Source organism: Puma concolor, chromosome A1 (assembly GCF_028749965.1).
Source record: "Puma concolor isolate L17-30 chromosome A1, mPumCon1.1.hap2, whole genome shotgun sequence".
Taxonomy (NCBI): domain Eukaryota; kingdom Metazoa; phylum Chordata; class Mammalia; order Carnivora; family Felidae; genus Puma; species Puma concolor.
In genome coordinates, this window is record NC_141667.1 from 123,681,003 (window position 1) to 123,703,913 (window position 22,911).

General features: G+C 42.5%; 3 protein-coding genes across 4 annotated transcripts; all 3 read right to left on the reverse strand.

Moving 5' to 3' along the window:
* Nucleotides 1–12: 12 nt before the first annotated feature.
* On the reverse strand, nt 13–22,620 carry LOC112860635 (protocadherin beta-8-like). Of its 2 annotated transcripts, XM_086702106.1 has the most exons (2): nt 19,095–22,620; nt 13–137 (listed from the first exon to the last, which is right to left on the reverse strand). In XM_086702106.1, the coding sequence occupies exons 1-2, from the start codon at nt 21,348–21,350 to the stop codon at nt 114–116; spliced, it is 2,280 nt and encodes a 759-aa protein (XP_086558232.1). In that variant the 5' UTR covers nt 21,351–22,620; the 3' UTR covers nt 13–113. The 2 variants fall into 2 exon arrangements, with proteins under 2 accessions (XP_086558232.1, XP_086558224.1); XM_086702098.1 differs by lacking the exon at nt 13–137 and having other exon boundaries at nt 16,767–22,620.
* Nucleotides 6,048–8,838, reverse strand: LOC112860633 (protocadherin beta-10-like). The gene has a single exon (XM_086702128.1). The coding sequence runs from the start codon at nt 8,836–8,838 to the stop codon at nt 6,445–6,447; it is 2,394 nt and encodes a 797-aa protein (XP_086558254.1). The 3' UTR covers nt 6,048–6,444.
* PCDHB16 (protocadherin beta 16) lies at nt 9,308–13,962 on the reverse strand. The gene is made up of 2 exons (XM_086702147.1): nt 11,112–13,962; nt 9,308–9,418 (listed from the first exon to the last, which is right to left on the reverse strand). Exons 1-2 carry the CDS (start codon nt 13,365–13,367, stop codon nt 9,371–9,373), a joined length of 2,304 nt encoding a protein of 767 aa, XP_086558273.1. The 5' UTR covers nt 13,368–13,962; the 3' UTR covers nt 9,308–9,370.
* Nucleotides 22,621–22,911: the final 291 nt, after the last annotated feature.

The window sequence follows — 22,911 nt, forward strand, 5'->3', positions numbered from 1 at the left end:
TTTGTAGTATTTCTGAGAGGACTGAAAACCTGAAAGAAGACTGCATCATTACTTGGCCTTCTTTCGGTTGTAATGCAAAGGGAAAGTATACATGAGTCACTTTGAGAGTCTTCTCAGAGGATATGAAATTGGATAAACTGTAAGATGGAACACAAATAGATAGTTATTATAGTACAAGAAGGCATCTCTGTAGATTTCCTTAACAGCAGTGAACTGTGAACTGGGAGAAAATGAAGTAAAATATTGGGGTGGAACGCATTATGTAAAGTCATAATTTAGTTCCAGCTTCTCATAATTTACCAAAGTATTTAATAAGTACACAAACATGCTAGTTTTGTTTAAAGCAGGCTTACTCCTAAAGCCACCTTCCCTTAGGTTCACAAGATTTATTCCACCTACAACTATGGTCACCTGCTTTCATTTTCCGCCCCACAAGAGATTCCCATTCCCAGTCATAGAGCAAAACTTAGTTTTACTCTGATTAGACTAATTAAGATCGTATACCTGCTATTGAAGCAATCATTATTTCATGAGGCAGAGAATTATAACGTGGAGATTTTAGTCTCAGAATCTGAAGACCCATCTTTGGCCTTGCTTTAACTGTCTGGGGCCACCTCGGAAGCTTTGGGTGGTCTGAGTCCTAGCCAAAGTGAAAGGTTGCTACATAAGGAGGGAAATTGTTTGGAATAGATGCTATAAATTCAATGATCTCAAAAATGCTCTCAAAAATGGATTAAGGAGGGATCTAAAAAATTTGCATCTAAAAATGTTAAGTTCAAATTACATTTAAAAAATGTAAGATATGGGGCGCCTGGGTGGCGCAGTCGGTTAAGCGTCCGACTTCAGCCAGGTCACGATCTCGCGGTCCGTGAGTTCGAGCCCCGCGTCAGGCTCTGGGCTGATGGCTCGGAGCCTGGAGCCTGTTTCCGATTCTGTGTCTCCCTCTCTCTCTGCCCCTCCCCCGTTCATGCTCTGTCTCTCTCTGTCCCAAAAATAAATAAAAACTGAAAAAAAAAAAAAGTAAGATAGATACGTTATTGAAAAATTGACCACTACAAGGGTAGAAATAGAAAAGTAGGTGGGTTGACTACTCTTAGTTATTCTCCCTCCTTTAAAAATACTCACTAAGGGGCTCCTGGGTGGCTCAGTCAGTTGAGCATCCTATTTCTGTGAGTTTGAGCCTCAAATCTCTGCTGTCGGTGCAGAGCCTGCTTCAGATCCTGTCCCCCCCCCCCCCGCCCTTTCCCCAATTGTACTCTCTTTCAAAAATAAATAAACATAAAACCCATAAAATACTAACTAAAATGACAGAAAAGAGGAAAAGTGGTATGAACACATAAAGACTAAGAATGCACAAGTGAACACCCAAAATTTTGATGACAGAAAGCTGAAAGAAGAGCAATTGAGTTAGCAGTTCTAAGAAACATGTTAAGTGCCTGCATTGGAAATGTTCATACAAGACTAGTGGGTTTGTCCTACAGTATTCCATTTAGGTACAAGATTTAGAGGAACCATGTGTAAGAAAGCTGAAGTCAGTTAAGAACTAAAAAGGAAAGTTGGATAGTCCAACCATTTCATCAGCCTATATAGACAGGAAAGTATCTCAGAGGCAGAGAATGGGAAGTTACTTCTTTGGAGAAATTAAATGGGATGACCCCTAGTTTCGGAGACCTTAGGCAAAGCTGAGTAAAAGTTGAAGCGTGAAACTAAAAATAGGGAGGTGAAGCAAAACTTTGCATCCTGAATGATGAAATTTCCAGATCACCCTTATCATGCAATACTCTCCAATTGTAGCACACAGGGTATATACCTGATCTCCTGTCTAACTTTCCTTCACACAGCAGATATTGTAGAATTCTAACCTGGAGAATATGAAAAGCTTAGATTAGGATTTACACATAATGGGGCACCTAGCTGGCTCAGTCAGTAAAGCATACAACTCTTGGTCTCTGGGCTGTGAGTTCAAGTCCCACATGAGATGTGGAGATTACTTAAAAATTAAAAAAATCTTATAAAAAACCATTTACACATACTAATATTTGGAAGGGTCTCCCAAGATAATAGTCTTATCCTAGCATGGTTACATTAGAGTGAAGTCCTACCATCAACAGGCCTCACGCACTCACAAAGAGCTGACAGGATGGTATCTCTTCGTCCTTCCATCCCAACTTCCTTCCTTCCTTCCTTCCTTCCTTCCTTCCTTCCTTCCTTCCTTCTTTCCTTCCTTCCTTCCTTCCTTCCTTCCTTCCTTCCTTCCTTCCTTCCTTCCTTTCCTTCCTTCCTTCCTTCCTTACTTCCTTCCTTCCTCTCTCTGTCTCTCTTTCTCTCTTTCACTGATGCTGGGATGGGCTCAGTCCCACAACCGTGAGATCATAACCTAAGCCGAAATTGAGAGTCAGAGGCTAAGCCATCTGAGTGACACAGGAGCCCCTCTCATCACTCTTAAATATGAGAGCATCATCCTTCTTTAAAGTTTATTTATTTTGAGATAGAAAGAGCACAAATGGGGTAGGGACAAAGAGAGAGGGGAGAAAGAGAATCCCAAGCAGGTTCCACACTGTCAGCACAGAGCCTGATGGGGGGCTTGAACTCATGAACCATGTGAGATCATGACCTGAGCCAAAATCAAGAAGAGTTCGATGATTAACCTACTGAGCCACCCAGGCGCCCCTGAGAATATCATTCTTAATAATGAAAAGATAGCCCAGGACCACAAGAAATTTGAAGAAATACCTATGACATGACATAGCAAGGTCAAACCACCATCTCCAAAAACAAAAACAAAAACAAGAGGAAATAGACATAATAGAGAAAACAGAAGAAAGTCTTTAAAAATGTCTAATATCCCCAGAGTAGTAAAATCTCATAGGAGCTAACACTTACTGAAAATTTGCTCTGTGACATCCATTGTTCTAAGTGACACATATGCTTTTATTCATTTAATATTAACAGTAACTTCATGAAGTATGTGTTCTTACTATAAGATTGAGAATAGATTATGGCTTAAGTCCCCCTTACTAACTATATAACCTTGGATAAGTTCTTAACTTCCCTGTAACTCACTCTCATTTTAATAATGGATGTAACGGTTTCTACTGCATAATGCATTTTGTATATAATGTATTTTAAAAGAATAAATTAATTATAGATGAGAGAAGATAATACATTTACATATCTACAAAAGGATCCTATGCAAAACACTCAGAGAACCAAAAGAGCTATTAAAAATATAGTCAGCCAAAAAGAAAAACTTAAATATAAAGGTTGGATTATAAAATAAATTGTCCAAAAAAGTAGAGCAACAGACAGAGAAAATAAGGAAAAAATTTAGTGTCTTAGAGTATCAATCTAGAAGATCCACTATTTAACTAACGAAATTCTGGATAAAGTGAGAATGTAGAAAATTCAAGGGAGAACTTATTATCAAAAGCATAACAAGAAAATTTCTCAGAACTGGAAGTGAGAGTTTAAATGTTAATAGAGTACACCCCTGTGACCAGATAAATAGATAAGTGATAATAGAGTATTTTCAGAATATGAAAAAAAAGTTTCCGATTCTTCCAGAATGAAAAACTAGTGGTGACATTAAAAGAGATCAGAATTAGAAAGGACTCAGTATTCTGAACAGGAACTCTAATTGCAATCAGTAAAAAGAACACTGCTTTCAAAATGTGAGGGAAAATTATTTTCAACTTAGAATTTTACACCCAAAGTACCACTCAAAAGAAAAACAAGAGTGCTTTACTAAGCAAATTTTCAAAAACTTTCACCTCCTCTGAATCATTTTTATGAAACTAGTGAGAGATGTGTGTTAGTTAAGTAAGGAATACACTAATAAAAAAGAATATATTGGATCCTGTAAAAGGGGACCAACACAAGAAAGTAATAAAGGAAAAAGTTCTAGGGCGACAACCATTAGAACAACCAATGTTGGAAAAAATTAACAAAACTAAAAGGCAACCTAAGTGATGGGAGAAGATATTTGCAAATGACATATCTGATAAAGGGTTAGTATCCAAAATATATAAAGAACTTATACAACTCAACCCCCCCCCCAAAAAAAAAAACAGTTTTAAAAAGGGCAGAAGACTGAATAGACATTTTTCCAAAGAAGACATTCAGATGGACAACAGACACCTGAAAAGAAGCTCACTATCATTCATCATTGGGGAAACATAAATCAAAAGTACTGTGAAATATCACCTCATACCAGCCAGAATGGCTAAAATTAACAAGACAAACAACAGGTGTTGGTGAAGACACAGGGAAAAGAGAACCATCTTACACTGTTGGTGGGAATGCACACTGGTGCAGACACTCTAGAAAACAGTGTGGAAGTTTCTAAAAAAGTTAAAAATAGAACCACCTTATGATCCAACAATTGCACTAGTGGGTATTTATCCAATGAATACACAAATACTAATTTGAAGGGATACATGCACTCTCATATTTATGGCAGCATTATCAACAATAGCTTAATTATGGAAAGAGCCCAAGTGTCCACTGACTGATGAATGGATAAAGTAAGATGTATGTGTGTATGTATATATGGAATGGAATATTACTCAGCCATAAAAAGAGTGGAATCTTGTCACTTGCAACCACATGGATGGAGCTAAAGAGTATTACGCTAAGCTAAATAAGTCAGAGAAAGACAAATACCATATGATTTCACTTGTAAGTGGAATTTAAGAAAACAAACGATCATAGGAGAAAAAAAACAAAAAACAAACTCTTAACTATAGAGAACAAACCAATGGTTACCAGAGGGGAGATGGGTGGGGGATGGGTGAAATAAGTGATGAGGATTAAGAAGGGCACTTGTACCAATGAGCACTGGGTGTTGGATGGAAACACTGAATCATTAAATTTTACATCTGAAACTAATATTTACTCTGTATGTTAACTAACCAGAATTTAAATAAAAACTAAAAATAAAAAAAAAGAACAACCAATGTTAATGAATCAGAGATACAAAAGGTTCTGGGTGAAAGATCTAAAATAAATTGATAGGTATCTGGCATTTTTTTATATTTAAGAGAATTATTGTTATTGAAATGAGACTTAATGTGAAAAATCAATAATAGTAAATAGAAAATGATGCAAGTAAAAACAAGGATCAACTCTAGGAATTAAGTTTTTCAAGGAAAGAAATGTAATCATTACACTAATGAGTATTTTGAAGTAATTTCTGCAATATACATAAAAACTACTAGTTTAACCTAAAAAAATGACAGCTCTATTGGGAGAACAGGAGAAATGGCACATGCAATGTTGTATGTGTATTAGTTGGAAAGGAAGGAAGTGAAATCGTCTTTTGTCATATGAAGGAGTGATTAAAGTATAAAACTGTTAAGATATAGTGGCATAAACATATTACTTCAAAAGATGATCAATTCTAGAGAAACTACTCCATAAGAGGGGCCAGACATTGAAGAATTTATTGTTTTTCTTTGTGATTTTTAGTTCATCGTGATTTAAAAATTTCATAACAACTAAAATATATTTATAAAATGAAATGAAAAGTGAGTACCTTTCCAACAGTCCACAAATATTCTTCACAAATTTTCAAAATGCTTTTATTTATTTTCATGCAGGTTATTACATTTTGTTGGCATTAAGAGACACGACCTATTTTTTAACATATGTCAGCAAAAGTGAACACTAGAGATAGTAAGAGTAGTGTATTTAAAGGAAATGGAATAATAATATGACTACAAGATATGACTGTAGTCCCATATCACTCACAAAATGATCTCTCTCATTTTCTCACGAGCAGAGTAAGAGAGAAATATCTTTAAAATGCTAGATTAGGGGCGCCTGGGTGGCGCAGTCGGTTAAGCGTCCGACTTCAGCCAGGTCACGATCTCGCGGTCCGTGGGTTCGAGCCCCGCGTCGGGCTCTGGGCTGATGGCTCAGAGCCTGGAGCCTGTTTCTGATTCTGTGTCTCCCTCTCTCTCTGCCCCTCCCCCGTTCATGCTCTGTCTCTCTCTGTCCCAAGAAAATAAGTAAACGTTAAAAAAAATTTTTTTTTTTAAATACTAGATGACATGATTTTTTTTCACATGATTAAACAGAATGTTAGAGAAGATCAGAAGTGGAGGGATGTCTGCTGACATGAAGGAAGTACAAGGTGATGAGGACAGAGATTAGTCTATGAAATATACTAAAAGGAAAAGACAAATTTCGATTTTCTAGGTAAGAATAACTACATCCTGTACATTTTGAAATGATTAAACCTTAAACTATTATTTACAAATGGGTGCTAATTAAAGCTACCTATTGATTAAATGCAAAAAAGGATGAAATGACATTGTAAATCATAGATATATAGTACTTAAAATTAGGCTTAAAATTGTACAATAACTAGGAATTTTAAAACTAAACTGATATTGATATGATTGTACACCACTTAAAAGTGCGTGAAAATATAAAAAAGAATTTTTACTGTAAGTTAAATCCAAAGCTATTTCGAAAGGTGGGATTTTCTTCGCTATGCCCCCCAGAGTCCTGTGCCTGGATATTGGGGATAATGGGCTTGAGGAACTTGAACTCACTGGTCCCCGAGCCTCCCCGCAGACACACCTCATACTGGTAGCTCTGGGACAGCGTCCCCGTGCCGCTGACGTCCACCAGGTGGCCCGGAAAGTGGCCCTCAGGCCCCGAGCAGCGACCCGCAGACGCCGCCCGGCTCCGCCTGCACAGCCGCACCGCCACGAACACCAGCACCGAGAACAGGAAGAGCGACGACACGGACGCCAAGGCGACGACCAAGTAGACGGTGAGCGGGTCGGCCCGCGCCTCGGCCGCCGCCACCTCCGGGAGCGGCAGGTAGGGCTGCGAGAAGCCGTCCACCAGCAGCACGTGCAGCGTGACGCTGGCCGAGCGCGGCGGCTCGCCATTGTCCCTGACCAGCACCACCAGCCTGTGCTTGACGGCGTCGCGCTCGCTCAGCAGCCGGGCCGTGCGCACCTCGCCGTTGTGCGCCCACACGCCGAACAGCCCGGGCTCCGTGGCCTTGAGCAGCTGGTACGACAGCCAGGCGTTCTGGCCCGAGTCGCCGTCCACCGCCACCACCTTGGTCACCAGGTAGCCCGCCTCGGCCGCCCTGGGCACCAGCTCGGTGCAGGGCGCAGAGCCGTTCTGCGGCGGGTACAGCACGAAGGGCGCGTTGTCGTTGTCGTCCAGCACCAGCACGCGCACCCGCGCCTGGCTGCTGAGCGCGGGCGAGCCGCGGTCGGCCGCGCGCACGCCGAACTCGAACGCCTGCAGCGCCTCGTAGTCCAGGGACCTGAGCGCGAACAGCTGCCCGTTGTCCGCGTTGATGGACACCAGGGAGGCCAGGGGCAGCTGCGGGTCCGCGGGCGGCAGCAGCGAGTAGGTGACCTGGGCGTTGGCGCCCGAGTCCCTGTCCGTGGCGCTCACGCTGCCGATGTGCAGGGCGGGGCTGTTGTTTTCGCGGACGCGCAGGGTGTAGGTGGTTTGGCTGAAGGCGGGGGCGTTGTCGTTGACGTCGGAGACCGTCACGGTTATGTTGTGCTGCGTTTTCAGCCTGGGGGTCCCCAAGTCGGTGACGGTGATGGTGATGTTGTACTCGGCTTGACTTTCCCTGTCCAGCCCTCCTTCTGTCATGAGGATGTAAAAATTTTCCACAGAGGGTTTCAGAAGGAATGGCAGATTATCTTGAATGTAGCAGTGCATTTTTCCATTTTCTCCAGAGTCTCTGTCTTTAATTCTAAAAACAGCCAGTACCGTCTCAGGAGAGTTCTCAGCGACATGGTTGGAAAGTGATGACATGATCAGTTCAGGGGGATTGTCATTGATATCTAATACTTCCACCAAAACGGTACATGTTGCAGTAAGACCCCCTCCATCCATTGCCTGTATATTTATTTTGTAAGACTTTACTAGCTCATAATCAAGCAACACTATGAGGACAATTTCTCCAGAAAAAGGATTGATTTGAAAGGTTTCTCGAATATCTTCAGAAGCATCAAAAAATGAATAGGATATGTCTGCATTGACTCCAGAATCTATATCTCCTGCAGAGACTTTTGCAATAAGGGACCCTACTGGGCTGTTTTCTGGGGCCTGGGTCTCATACATTGTCTGAGAAAACTGGGGAGCATTATCGTTGATGTCCAGGATCACAATTCGTATTGTGGTGGTCCCAGACCTGGGTGGAGACCCACCATCCAGTGCCGTGAGTGTTAAACTGAGTTCGTGCTGCTTCTCCCGGTCCAGTGCCTTATCCAATACTAGTTCTGGATATATCATGCCTTCATCACTGTCACTAATTTTAATATGGAAAAAAGGGTTCGGGTTGATGATGTAGCTTTGTATACCATTAAGTCCTCCATCTGAATCCTCTGCTCTTTCTAGTCGAAATGCTGTCCCTTCAGCTGTATTTTCTAATATTTTTAAGACCGTCTCTTTGTCCCGAAACATTGGTGAATGATCATTTATGTCCCTGACCCTCAGCTCAGCCCGGTAAATCTGAAAGGGGTTATCCATTAAAATTTGGAAATACAGCAAACAGGGCTCTGTGAGGCCACACAGCTTTTCCCGGTCCAGTTTCTCATTTGTGAGCAAATCTCCAGAATGAGGATCCAGGAGCAAGTGTTGTTTGTTATCAGAGACCACCCGGGCTCCCCTTGAAACCAATTCCTGGTCCCCTAGCCCCAGATCCTTTGCCAGATTAACCACAAATGATCCTCTCTCTGTTTCCTCTGTCACAGAATATTGTCCAAACCCAGAACCTGCTAAGGATACTCCCCCAAACATAAAGAGAAATAGGACTTGCCTTTGTCTTGGGCAGCACAACATTCCAGCCTCCATTGCTTTTTCAGAACACGTCTTTTGTCAATGTTGGTCACAATCACAGCTCCCAGCATACAGAACCAGCAGTTGAAACCCCCAGACCTATGCCATTTGTAGCAGGAGTCTGGGTTTTTTTCCTTTTCCAATCTTGGGCCAGTACAGGTTTTCTCCCAGCTCATCTGCCTTGATCCTTTTTGTTAATGCCTTCCGCAGCATTCTCAGTTCATGGTCGATTTTTTTTTTTTTTTTTTTTTGTCTTTTTAGCCTGCAGCGCCACCGCGTGGCCTCCCACAGACTCAAATGGCTCTACCCAATTTGTGTGTGTATTTTCAATTTTTTTCTTTAGTGGCTCATTTAAGTATTTCATTTTTCTTTTCTTTTGTTTGGTAGAAAGTAATGTTGAGATAGAGTACTGCTCACATTGTTGAGATTTTTCACTGGTTCATGGGAAAAGTTAAAAACTCAAAACTTGGAAAATGTTTCTAGCAGTTAACTCTGTCCACCTCATTGTGCTACATTTAGTTCTGTAGTAGGCCTTTCACTCCTGAAACTACTCCCATGCAATGTCATGAACCAAAGTGGAAAACAGTGGTGACCTCTGGGACCAAAATAATAGATTTTACTTTTCCAAAAACATTGACCAAACTGAAAAAAGAAACTTGTTTCACACATTCTTCAACAATTTCCTTAAAATCTAATCATATTGCCTAAATATAATCATCCAGAGGGAAGGGTTTAGGCTTTCCCTCCTCTGTGCTCCCATAGAAACTTGTATAATTGCTCTGTACATATTACTGCTTCCTGTTTCATGCCAATTTGTCCCTTATTCAAGTCAACCTGTCCCTATGTAAGGATGGAAGGATGCCTTAATCATCTTAAATTCACAAATCAGACACTCAATGCTTGCTATATTAAGGAATGGATAAATAAGGTCTACTTACTAGGATATGAAACGACCTTCCGTGCCTTAAATCCATACCATTTGAAAATTGTATTCTTTCACTTAAACTCATTCTTATCAACTTGTTTCTTTTTTTCATATGTCTTTTTCTTATATTAGCTTTAAAATTGCTTACAAAATTAAAGAAGGGACTGGTCTTTAAAGTCCCTCTTAATTAAAATCTGGTGGGATCTAATTTCTCTGTACCAAATAAAAGGGAGGGAAAGAATAGACCAGCATAAAGCCTACCCAAACACTATCGACAGTAAGAAAAGCATGATAACATCTACCTCATAGAGAATTTTATTCAAAGGCCTAATATCCAGAAATAACTCTGTTTTTCCTCTAATAAGCAAGAGATACAGATTAAACTGAAGGACATTGTAGAGGGAAAGGGCTAGATACTGCCAAAAACTCTAACTGCTAAACGAAGAATCTATACCATATAAACTTCTGACGATTTCTACAGTTTTTTTCCAACTGAATGGGACTGCTTTGTTAGCCATTAAAAACTTAACAGGAATCTCTGTTTTTTTTCATACAGGATTTAAAACAAATGATTAAATATTTCTACATGATGCTATAAAACACCTAAACATTGTTTTTGTCTCCAAACTTAAATACATATACACACACTCAGTATCTTACAGAGGTGTTTCTTCTTATTTTACATAAGACTTATTAGGGATTTATTTATCTTATCACACAATGTAAATACTTTAAAGATGCAAATACCAATAACGGGAAAACAACTTTAAAAAAGTAATAGTTTTAAAAATCGCTATAATAAAAATTGAAGTCGATAAACCAACAGAAATACCAGTTTTGAAAGGGAGGAGAAGAACTACCAAATAGGAAATGTATAGATCACATGCACATTATTTTCATAACTGAAGAAGCTCTGGAAAGAAAACTAAAATGAAAATTATAAGTACAAAGCCAATAAAGACACTTATTCATAAAGTAGTAGAAAATGTTAATGGTATCATCTTTGAAAGTAGAACTTATTTCACTTACTGGGATTCTACTGAAAAACACTTCACTGGACTAAAATATGAGGGTAAAGAAACCTGTGAAGACAGGTATAAAATTGGAAATTGAGGATGAACCAAATAGAGAAAATTAAACAACACCTTATTTGTGGTGGCAGGCATAAACAATTTAGTCAAGAAAAAAAATTAGAAGTTAATGTCTTTATTAAATAGGTTCCTAGCAATAATTAAATCCCAAAATTATTCTGGAAGGGGGGATTTTCTTCCACTTCCTTCCCTGTGCTCTGAAACTGCAGATTAGGGATAATGGGCTTGAGGAACTTGAACTCGCTGGTCCCCGAGCCTCCCCGCAGACACACCTCATACTGGTAGCTCTGGGACAGCGTCCCCGCGCCGCTGACGTCCACCAGGTGGCCCGGAAAGTGGCCCTCAGGCCCCGAGCAGCGACCCGCAGACGCCGCCCGGCTCCGCCTGCACAGCCGCACCGCCACGAACACCAGCACCGAGAACAGGAAGAGCGACGACACGGACGCCAAGGCGACGACCAAGTAGACGGTGAGCGGGTCGGCCCGCGCCTCGGCCGCCGCCACCTCCGGGAGCGGCAGGTAGGGCTGCGAGAAGCCGTCCACCAGCAGCACGTGCAGCGTGACGCTGGCCGAGCGCGGCGGCTCGCCATTGTCCCTGACCAGCACCACCAGCCTGTGCTTGACGGCGTCGCGCTCGCTCAGCAGCCGGGCCGTGCGCACCTCGCCGTTGTGCGCCCACACGCCGAACAGCCCGGGCTCCGTGGCCTTGAGCAGCTGGTACGACAGCCAGGCGTTCTGGCCCGAGTCGCCGTCCACCGCCACCACCTTGGTCACCAGGTAGCCCGCCTCGGCCGCCCTGGGCACCAGCTCGGTGCAGGGCGCAGAGCCGTTCTGCGGCGGGTACAGCACGAAGGGCGCGTTGTCGTTGTCGTCCAGCACCAGCACGCGCACCCGCGCCTGGCTGCTGAGCGCGGGCGAGCCGCGGTCGGCCGCGCGCACGCCGAACTCGAACGCCTGCAGCGCCTCGTAGTCCAGGGACCTGAGCGCGAACAGCTGCCCGTTGTCCGCGTTGATGGACACCAGGGAGGCCAGGGGCAGCTGCGGGTCCGCGGGCGGCAGCAGCGAGTAGGTGACCTGGGCGTTGGCGCCCGAGTCCCTGTCCGTGGCGCTCACGCTGCCGATGTGCAGGGCGGGGCTGTTGTTCTCGCGGACGCGCAGGGTGTAGGTGGTTTGGCTGAAGGCGGGGGCGTTGTCGTTGACGTCGGAGACCGTCACGGTTATGTTGTGCTGCGTTTTCAGCCTGGGGGTCCCCAAGTCAGTGACGGTGATAGTGATGTTGTATTGGGCTCTTTCTTCTCTGTCTAGTGCTCTCTTGGTTACCAAGGTGTAAAAGTTCTTGACTGAAGGTTTTAGAAGAAAAGGGAGGTCATCCTGGATGGAGGAAACAGTCTTCCCGTTATCCCCAGAGTCAGGATCTGAAACACTGAAAACAGCAACTACAATCTCAGGTGAGTTCTCCAGGATAGGGCTGGTGAGTGCAGACATGGTCACTTCTGGGGGATTATCATTTACATCCACCACCTGTAGGAGAAGAGTGCATTTTCCTGAAAGGCCTCCCCCATCTGTGGCCTTGATGTCCACCTCATAAGATTGAACTGTTTCAAAATCTACTTGTTTTCTCAGTTGAATTTCTCCTGTTACAGGATTCACCTCCAAAGTTTTGCTAATATCTTCTGAAGGCTGAAAGAGCGTGTAGGCTATTTTTCCATGTTCTCCGCTGTCTAAATCTCTGGCAGAGACAGTGACAACCAAGGAGCCTACATGGCTGTTCTCAGGAATTTGCACCTTGTAGATGGGCTGCTCAAACTCAGGGGCGTTATCGTTGCTGTCCACCACTTCAATGCGCACCTGAGCGGTCCCATACCGAGGTGGAGAGCCGCCATCCAGCGCCGTTAGGGTTAAAACGATTTCAGGCTCCTCCTCCCTGTCCAGCTCTTCTTCCAACACCAGCTCAGGGTATATTCTGCCGTCACTGAGTTTGCGGGTTAGAACCCGGAAATGGGAGTTGGGGCTGATTTTATAGTTTTGAACATTGTTGCTTCCTACATCCAAGTCCAGAGCATTACTCAGAGGGAATGCAATTCCTAGAGGACTGTTTTCAGGTATTCTTAGAATCATTTCTCTTTCGGTGAACACGGGAGAATTGTCATTTATGTCTTTCACCCTCAGTTCAGCCTGAAATATCTCTAAGGGCTTTTCCATTAACAGTTGGAAATATAACAAGCAAGGGTCAGCTGGACCACATAGCTCCTCTCGATCTAGTTTCTCGTTTATGAGCAAATCCCCAGTCTGAACCTTGAGCTGCAAATGCTCTTTGTTCCCCTGAAAAATGATCCGAGCCCTGCGGTTGTACATGTCTGTCAATCCCAACCCCAGGTCTTTTCCTAGATTTGCCACAAAGGAGCCTTTCTCCATTTCTTCCACTACTGAATAGGGACCTAACTCGGCACCCACCCCAAACATGCTCAGCAAAACAAAGAAAACTAGGACTTGCCTTTGTCTCAGATAGCACATCCAGCCAATCTCCATTGCTCTTTCATGAAAATTTGGTTTACAGGAGCTTTGTGTATGTCCAGGATCCTGGTAGCCTGGTCCTGCAGTCCAGATATCAAAACTATGCCACTAAATATAGTTTTAAAGAGATTTCAGATTCACGTTTGCTGTGGCCAAGAAAAACGTACTTTAGCTTCCAGGCAATGTGAAATTGTTTGGCTGGATACTGGAGCTGCATAGGCAATTCTGTTTTTCATCATTTAACCTGCAGCGCCACCATGTGTTCTCACTGAGTCTTATATTTTCCACAAAATACTCCTAAATGTACCGAATAAGTTGTGTAAAATGTGTTCTGTAATATAAAACAATGAGCTCTATTTTCATGTGATGTGTGTGTGTTCAGATAGAGCTCTGTGTTGTTGCACAGGAGGAGTACAAAGATCAAACTGTCACTTATGTTACTGTTAAAACCTGTTGAGAGTTAATGATTAAATAAAATAATTAACATTTAAGCTGAAAACAATGTACATTTAGGAGCAAAATGTTTTTGAATTACCATGGGAACAGTTTCACAAGTAGATCATTTTCATGGTACACATTACAGAATTACAAATGAATGGACACTGCAAAATTGCAATTAGTGACAGTTCTAAAGATATTATTTAACCAATGCGTTATTAAATTGCATACTTCCTCTTCTTTACAACACCGAAGACTGAGAGCTGTTTTTGCAATTTTCAAGTTATTGAAAAATTACTTCCCAAATACATAGATCTCAAGATTATGCCTGTCATGCTTTTGGATTCTTTTAAAATATATATATATAACAAGAATAATTTGTTATATTTAAAAAGCTTTAATGACATATAACTCACATACCACACAGTTCACTCATTTAAAGTGTACAATTCAGTGAATTATAGTATATTCACAGAGTAGTACATCCATCACCATAGTCAATTTTAGAACATTTTCATCACCCCTCAAAATCCATACCCTTTAGCAACAACCCTAATCCCCTATCCCTCCCGTGCTGAGCCCTAATCAATAACTAATTTACTTTCTATCTCTATAGATTTCCCTATTCTGGACTTTCATATGAATAGGATAATTTAATATGTGGAGTTTTGTGACTGTCTTCTTTCACTGAGCATGTTTTCAAGGTTCAAGTTGTAGCATGTATCAGTACTTCATTCCTTTTCATGGATGAATAATATTCCATTGTATAGATATATATCACATTTTGATTATCCATTCGTCTGTTGATAGACATTTGGTTTGTTTCCACCTTTTCACTATTCAGAGTCCTGCTGCTGCAAACATTCATATACAAGAGTTCATGTGGACATAAACTTTCATTTCTCTGGCAGAATTGCCAGGTCATATGGTAGCTCTATATTTTCCAAGGTGGCTGCACCATTTTACATTCCCACCAGCTTTGTATCAGCATTCCAGTTTTCCCACATCCTTCCAACACTGGTTATCTGACTTTTTGATTCTACCCACTCTAGTGGGTATGAAGTTGTATCACATGATTTTAATTTGCATTTCTCTGATGACTAATGATGTTGGACATCTTTTCATGTGCTTATTGTCCATTTGCACATCTTCCTTAGAAAACCATCTATTCAGATCTTTGTCCATTTTATTTTTTTTTCAACGTTTATTTATTTTTGGGACAGAGAGAGACAGAGCATGAACGGGGGAGGAGCAGAGAGAGAAGGAGACACAGAATCGGAAACAGGCTCCAGGCTCTGAGCCATCAGCCCAGAGTCTGATGCGGGGCTCGAACTCACGGACCGCGAGATCGTGACCTGGCTGAAGTCGGACGCTTAACCGACTGCGCCACCCAGGCGCCCCTTTTTTAAAAATTTTTTTTTTCAACGTGATCTTTGTCCATTTTAAACTGGATTATTTATCTTTTCATAATTGAGTTGCAAGCGTTCTTTGTATATCTTAGATACAAGTCCCTTTCAGATTTGTATTTATTTGTTCAGGCTTTCCATTTCTATAATTTGAATTGAATTGCAGTAAGCTTCATATCTTTATCAATTCAGTGTTTTTCTTGGTAATTCTTAGAAGTTTGTTAAATATCTTGTCTGGGATTAAAGCATCTAATCAATGAGGCCTAAATTCCCATTATAAAGACCTTTATGTGCTTTCCATTGTCTACCAGTGGTATTGCTAGACTGGATGATTTTCTTCCAAGCAGCCAATCTGTGGTAGATAGAATAATGGCTACCCACCCAAAGACATCCTAATTCCCCAAATCTGTAAATATGTATCTTACATGGCAAAAGGTTTATAGATGTAATTAAATTGAAGATCTTATGAAGGGAAGATTATCCTGGATTATCTGGGTGGGAAAATTTTTGTTGGGAATGGTCAAAAGGAGATGTGATTATGGAATAATCTGTTTAAGAGATACAATATTTGGTTTTGACAATGGATGAAAGGTGACATGAGTCAAGTAATGTAGGCAGCATCTAGAAGTTGCAAAAAACAAAGAAACAGATTCTCCTCTAGAGCCACCAGAAAGACATGCACTCCTGCCAACACTTTGATTTATCCCAGTGATGCCTATACCAGACATGAGACCTAAAAAGCTATAAGGTAATACATTTTTTTTGTTTTAAGCAACTTTGTGGTAATTTTTAATAGCAACAATGGAAAAAAATACATTACACAAGTATGGATATTCATGCACCTCACAGCTGAGTCAACAACAATTTATCACTCTACAAGAATAGTTTCCCACAGCAATTGCTGGAAGATGTCTGATTCAGCTCCAGTAAGCCATCCTTTCAGAATAAAGTCATTTATGACTCTCTAAATTTTTTGCAGCATAATTTTTTTGTGGAGTTGCCAAAGATGTGATTAATTTTAAGAGAACATAGCTGGAGCCTATCAGTTTTGTTCCTACTAAATTTCCAGAATCTCTAAATTATTCAGTGAAAAAAATTCTTCCACATCATTGCCTATACTTCTCTGAAATTAGTTATTTCATTTAAAATTAATGCTAGAATATGAGGGGCACCTGGGTGGCTCAGTTGGTTAAGCATCTGACTTCAGCTCAGGTCATGATCTTGCAATCATGAGTTCAAGACCCCCATCTGGCACTCTGCTGTCAGCACAGAGCCTGTTTCCGATCCTCTGTCTCCCTCTCTCTCTCTCTCCCTCTGCCCCTCTCCCATGCTCCTTCTCCCTCTCTCAAAATAAAAAAATAAGCTTTAAAAAATAAAATTAATACTAGAATATCAATTGCTTTCAAATAATAGTGTGCTAAAATAAATACAGTGTATTTAATCTGCATAAGGGATTTAGAAAAAATGTAAATAATAAAGTGAATTTCAACTTTCTAAGGAAAATAAAAATTTTATATTAGGACTGACAGAAAACAGACTGAAGGACTAAGTACAAGAAACTCAAGAAACATAACCATAAGGTAACTTTATTCCTTATTCAGGGCATTCATTACTGCAATAATGAATGTGATATGTTGAGACGGTACAGGAAAATGATCAGGCTGTATTACTCCCAGTGAAGATTAACTGTGGTGTCTCACCCAGATAGTAGGTCAGTGCTTCTATAAGAACTTTGGATCTACTGGTCCAGAGTAGTATTTTAGTCTATAGTAAAGAAACAAGTACAAACTGTAGACTAAAAGCTACATTTCTACATAAGGTTCAGTTTATGGAATAAATGGATTTCACTTTCCTTAGTTAGGAAGACAATGCTACCAGTTAATGTCTGCCATTATAACACATGGATTAAGAACTGGAGTATTCAGTTAAAACAGACAGATATTCAAATTTCTCCTTTTATTACTTTATAATTGGTAGCAAGTTACTAACCTTTCTAAGCTTCAGTTTTCTCATGTGTAACTTAGAAAGTTAAAGTTCACTTTATTACATACATTTTTTCTAAGTCCCTTATTCAGACCTTAGAATTTGGCAGAGGACTAAAAAGATAATGAATGTAAAGCATTCTAGTCTATTTTTTTTTCTGTACCCTACTTTGAACTAAATTAGAAATCATGAATAGGAGCTTTAAAAGATCAGTTATATCAAACTATACACTTAAGATCTGTGCATTTTACTGTCTTACATAACATTTTAGTTTTAAAAAATCTGACTGTTAAAGCCTTAGGATTGGATTCCACTGGAGGTAGCACAAAAACTAAAATGATGGTGCTGAAATGAGATAGAAGTTCTTTTATCTCTCAAGTAAAAAAAGAAATTCAGAAGTAGGCACTCCAGGGGTGATATGATGACTCCATAGTTACCAGGGACCCTCATTTCTTTTAAGTTTATTCTACACTGACTGTCTTTGTACATTATTTCCATCCTTAGTGTTGTTCTATGGTCCAACATGGCTAATTGTGTTTCAGCTATTACTTACACATTCCAAGCCATAAGAAGCAGTTAGAGAAGAACAAAAAGGTACCTCTCCCTTTAAATAGCCTTCTTGGAAATCTCCTACAACATCTGTATATATATTCCATTGGCAATAACCTAGTGAGATGCTCCATTCCAGCTGCCAAGGAGGGAAAAAGTATTTTTTTTTACTAAACTTGCTAATGCTCTACATGTAATTTGTGATGTTACTAAGGAAGAAAAAATAAATGGTTATTTGGTGGCCACTGCATTTACTGTCATCCATGCTCAATGTTTCTCAAATAGAAAAAGTCCATTTCACTACTATGCTATCTTATGTCACTGGATGAACACAATGTAGCTATTTTTCCTCCAGTTAACAGCAATGAAACTTAATAGAAAGCAATTAAAATAATTATATTAAAATTAACACTACTATATGAAAGAAAGGAAGCACAGTTAGTATAACATTTAAGAGAAAACAGTATCAGAGTTAAGAGCTATGAGAGCAGCTTCCCTGAATGCGCAGAGTCTGCTTGGGATTCTCTCTTTTCTGCCCTCTCTCTGCCCCTCCTTCGCATGCATGTGTGCACACATCCTCTCTCTAAGTAAATTAAAAAAGAGCTATGAGAGCAGAATAAAGCAAAAGCCAGATTCTCACTGTACCAGTTATTTCCTTCTCCACCAGGCATACTTCATGTGTTAGTGTATTACTGCTTTTATTTATCTAATGATTTAAAACAAGAAAAGGGAATACAATTGACTGTATAAAATTAACTTTCCACTATTTTTTCCTAATCCATTTCTTTTTTCAAGCTCTATTTAAAAAATGTTTATTCCTTTTTGAGGGGGAGGGGCAGAAAGAGAAGGAGACAGAGGATCCGAATGGGGCTCCCACAGCATCCAGCCCTATTCTGGGCTCCAACTCTGGAGCAGTGAGATCATGACCTGAGGGGAAGTTGGGATGCTCACCCGGGCTGCCCAGGTGCCCCATCCTAATCCATTCCTAAACTATTCCACAGCAACAATTTGTACAACTAATGACCTCACCAGTGTTTTGAGGGCAAAATTTAAGACCAATCATCTCATAATGATGAAAAAAAAGACTATTCTTTATAACAAAGGGGTAATATAAAGTATTTTGCAGGCAAGTTTAGTGTGATTTAAAAAGTCTTAACGGGTTGCCAGGAAAGCTATATCTTGAACTTACCAATTTTAAATATCTGGAATATGAAAAACAATACAATCACTGAATACTAAAACCAAAGTCATTCCTAAAGTTGGCGTTTTCTTCTATTTCTGGCCCAGGGGAGTGGCCCTGGAAATTGGGCACATTTGGCTTGAGGAACTTGAACTCACTGGTCCCCGAACCTCCCCGCAGACACACCTCATACTGGTAGCTCTGCGACAGCGTCCCCGCGCCGCTGACGTCCACCAGGTGGCCCGGAAAGTGGCCCTCAGGCCCCGAGCAGCGACCCGCAGACGCCGCCCGGCTCCGCCTGCACAGCCGCACCGCCACGAACACCAGCACCGAGAACAGGAAGAGCGACGACACGGACGCCAAGGCGACGACCAAGTAGACGGTGAGCGGGTCGGCCCGCGCCTCGGCCGCCGCCACCTCCGGGAGCGGCAGGTAGGGCTGCGAGAAGCCGTCCACCAGCAGCACGTGCAGCGTGACGCTGGCCGAGCGCGGCGGCTCGCCATTGTCCCTGACCAGCACCACCAGCCTGTGCTTGACGGCGTCGCGCTCGCTCAGCAGCCGGGCCGTGCGCACCTCGCCGTTGTGCGCCCACACGCCGAACAGCCCGGGCTCCGTGGCCTTGAGCAGCTGGTACGACAGCCAGGCGTTCTGGCCCGAGTCGCCGTCCACCGCCACCACCTTGGTCACCAGGTAGCCCGCCTCGGCCGCCCTGGGCACCAGCTCGGTGCAGGGCGCAGAGCCGTTCTGCGGCGGGTACAGCACGAAGGGCGCGTTGTCGTTGTCGTCCAGCACCAGCACGCGCACCCGCGCCTGGCTGCTGAGCGCGGGCGAGCCGCGGTCGGCCGCGCGCACGCCGAACTCGAACGCCTGCAGCGCCTCGTAGTCCAGGGACCTGAGCGCGAACAGCTGCCCGTTGTCCGCGTTGATGGACACCAGGGAGGCCAGGGGCAGCTGCGGGTCCGCGGGCGGCAGCAGCGAGTAGGTGACCTGGGCGTTGGCGCCCGAGTCCCTGTCCGTGGCGCTCACGCTGCCGATGTGCAGGGCGGGGCTGTTGTTCTCGCGGACGCGCAGGGTGTAGGTGGTTTGGCTGAAGGCGGGGGCGTTGTCGTTGACGTCGGAGACCGTCACGGTTATGTTGTGCTGCGTTTTCAGCCTGGGGGTCCCCAAGTCGGTGACGGTGATGGTGATGTTGTACTCAGCCTGGCTCTCTCTGTCCAGGGGTCTCTCTGTTACCAGGGTGTAAAAATTTTCTAAGGAAGATTTCAGGAGAAAGGGTAGATCGTCCTGAATTGTGCAATTTATTTTCCCATTTTCTTCCGAATCAAGATCTGAAACACTGAGAACTGCAACCATAGCCTCAGGCGAGTTCTCAGGTATGTGTCTAGTAAATGCAGACATGGTGATTTCTGGGGCATTGTCGTTCACATCCAAGACTTGAGTCAGGACGGTGCATTTTCCAGAAAAGCTGCCAGAATCTCTGGCCTCAATATTGACTTCATAGAACTGTATTCTTTCAAAATCAAGTTGTTTTTTAAGTCGAATTTCTCCCGTCATGGAATTGATTTCAAAGGTTTTGCAAATCTCTTCAGAAGCCTGGAAAAGTGAATAGGAAATCTCTCCGTTGACTCCTATGTCTGCATCCGTAGCAGAGACTGTGACAATCAGGAAGCCTATCGGACTGTCCTCAGGAATTTTCACCCTATAGAGAGACTGCTCAAATTCAGGGGCGTTATCATTGATGTCCACGACTTCAATGTTGATCTGAGCGATGCCAGACCTGGGTGGAGAGCCGCCATCCTGAGCTGTAAGGGTTAACCTGAGCTCAGGTTCCTGCTCTCGATCTAGCGCTTTATCCAGCACCAACTCAGGATATCTGCTGCCATCACTGCTCTTGCGGGTGAGGACGCGAAAATAAGAGTTGGGACTGATTATATAGGTCTCAATATTATTTCGGCCTACGTCCACATCCTGAGCGTTCTTCAGTGGAAATGTAGTTCCAGGTGGACTGCTCTCTGATATTTTTAGCAACATATCTCTGTCTACGAATACTGGGGAATGGTCATTTATGTCTATTACTTGTAGCTCAGCTTGAAAAAACTGTAAGGGATTTTCTAGCAACACCTGGAAACGCAGCACACAGGGGTCTGTGTGACCGCACAATTCCTCCCGGTCCAGTTTCTCATTTAGCAACAAATCTCCAGTCTCCTGATCCAGCTTCAAATGTAGTTTGTTCCCTTTGGAAATAACCCTTGCCCCACGCTTGGAGAGTTCCCTCTGACCCAGACCTAGATCCTTTGCTAAATTGGTTACAAAGGAGCTACCCTCGGTTTCCTCCACCACAGAATAGCGCCTAGGTTCCATACCCGCCTGAGATAAGCCCAAGAGGACAAAGAATAAAACGACTTGCCTTTGTCTGCAAATGAACTTCCCACTGGCCTCCATTGTTCTTGACTGGTAAAGCCTCCCTCCAGGGTGGTTCTGCTGAACTGTAACGACTTCAGTATCCGAGACTGTGGCTCTGTCACAGGATACCTCAGAAATATTCCAGTGAGTGGTCCTTATCAAAGTACCCAGTCCTCCTCCAGTGGCATCCAAGCTTCCCGTGGCCTTCCAGGTTCTGTTGCTTAGTTTTGCCTGTTAATGGTGCTGCAGCTGCGGTGCTGGTCTGTACCGTCTTATCCTGCAGCGCCACCAGGCGTCCTCATAGGATCTTACATTTTCTGGGATGAAAAATGATGCAGTATTCCCAACTCTTGCCTGTATGTACTATACTGAGTCTTACCTTTACTATCCCTGGACTTTACAGTGCAGACAACTGTCTGAGAGCCAAAAAAGAGAAATAACACTAGTAAGGACTTTCTACTTTCAATAACGCTAAGTGAATTTGGAGCAAAAAGAAAATATTTATGTAACAGCCTGGCTAAGAAGAAAACATATACAATTAAAATATACAACTGGAGGGGTGCCTGAGTGGCTCATTGGTTGAGCGTCTGACTTCAAGTCATGATCTTGTGGTTTGTGAGTTAGAGCCCCACTTTCAGCTTACTGCTGTCAGCACAGAGCCTGCTTCAGATGCTCTGCCCCCGCCTCTCTCTGCCCCTATCCTGCTTGTGCTCTCTCTCAAAATTAAACTCATATATATATAGTATATAGTATATGTATTATGTATATATATATACACACACATACATATACATACACACACACAATTGGAGTCATATAGAAAACTTTCAGAGTGACATATTTTTATTGCCAAGAACTATGGAAACTGCTAGCTATGAAACTTGGACAAATTATTTAACCTCTCCCAGTTTTCTCACTTGTAGGGTGGAGATACTAATAGTGTATACCTCATAGGGCCGCCTTGAGTTTCCTCACTTTACAGATGAAGATACTGAGACAGAGAGAGATTAACTTTACACACACACACACACACACACACACACACTAAGCATGTAATTTGATGCCATCAGGTAGCAGAGTTTACCTGAGTCCATTGCCGTGACTTGAAAACACCCAAGATTCATGTGGTAGAAGAATGTATGAGCAGGATTACTCAGAAATTATCATATCAAATGATGAAACAAGGAAAGGCTGGAGAGTTTATCTAAGAGAGATATAATCTGTAACTGCAGTGGTGATTTCACATCTCAGATGGAAGTCCTAATTTCATTAACTTCCCTTCTTACAGTGTCAATTGTAAAAACTTTTTATTTTTTATTTTTTTTATTTAAAAAAAATTTTTTTTCAACGTTTATTTATTTTTGGGACAGAGAGAGACAGAGCATGAACGGGGGAGGGGCAGAGAGAGAGGGAGACACAGAATCGGAAACAGGCTCCAGGCTCTGAGCCATCAGCCCAGAGCCCGACGCGGGGCTCGAACTCACGGACTCGAACTCACGGACCGCGAGATCGTGACCTGGCTGAAGTCGGACGCTTAACCGACTGCGCCACCCAGGCGCCCCTGTAAAAACTTTTTATTATGAAAAATTTCAAACCCCAT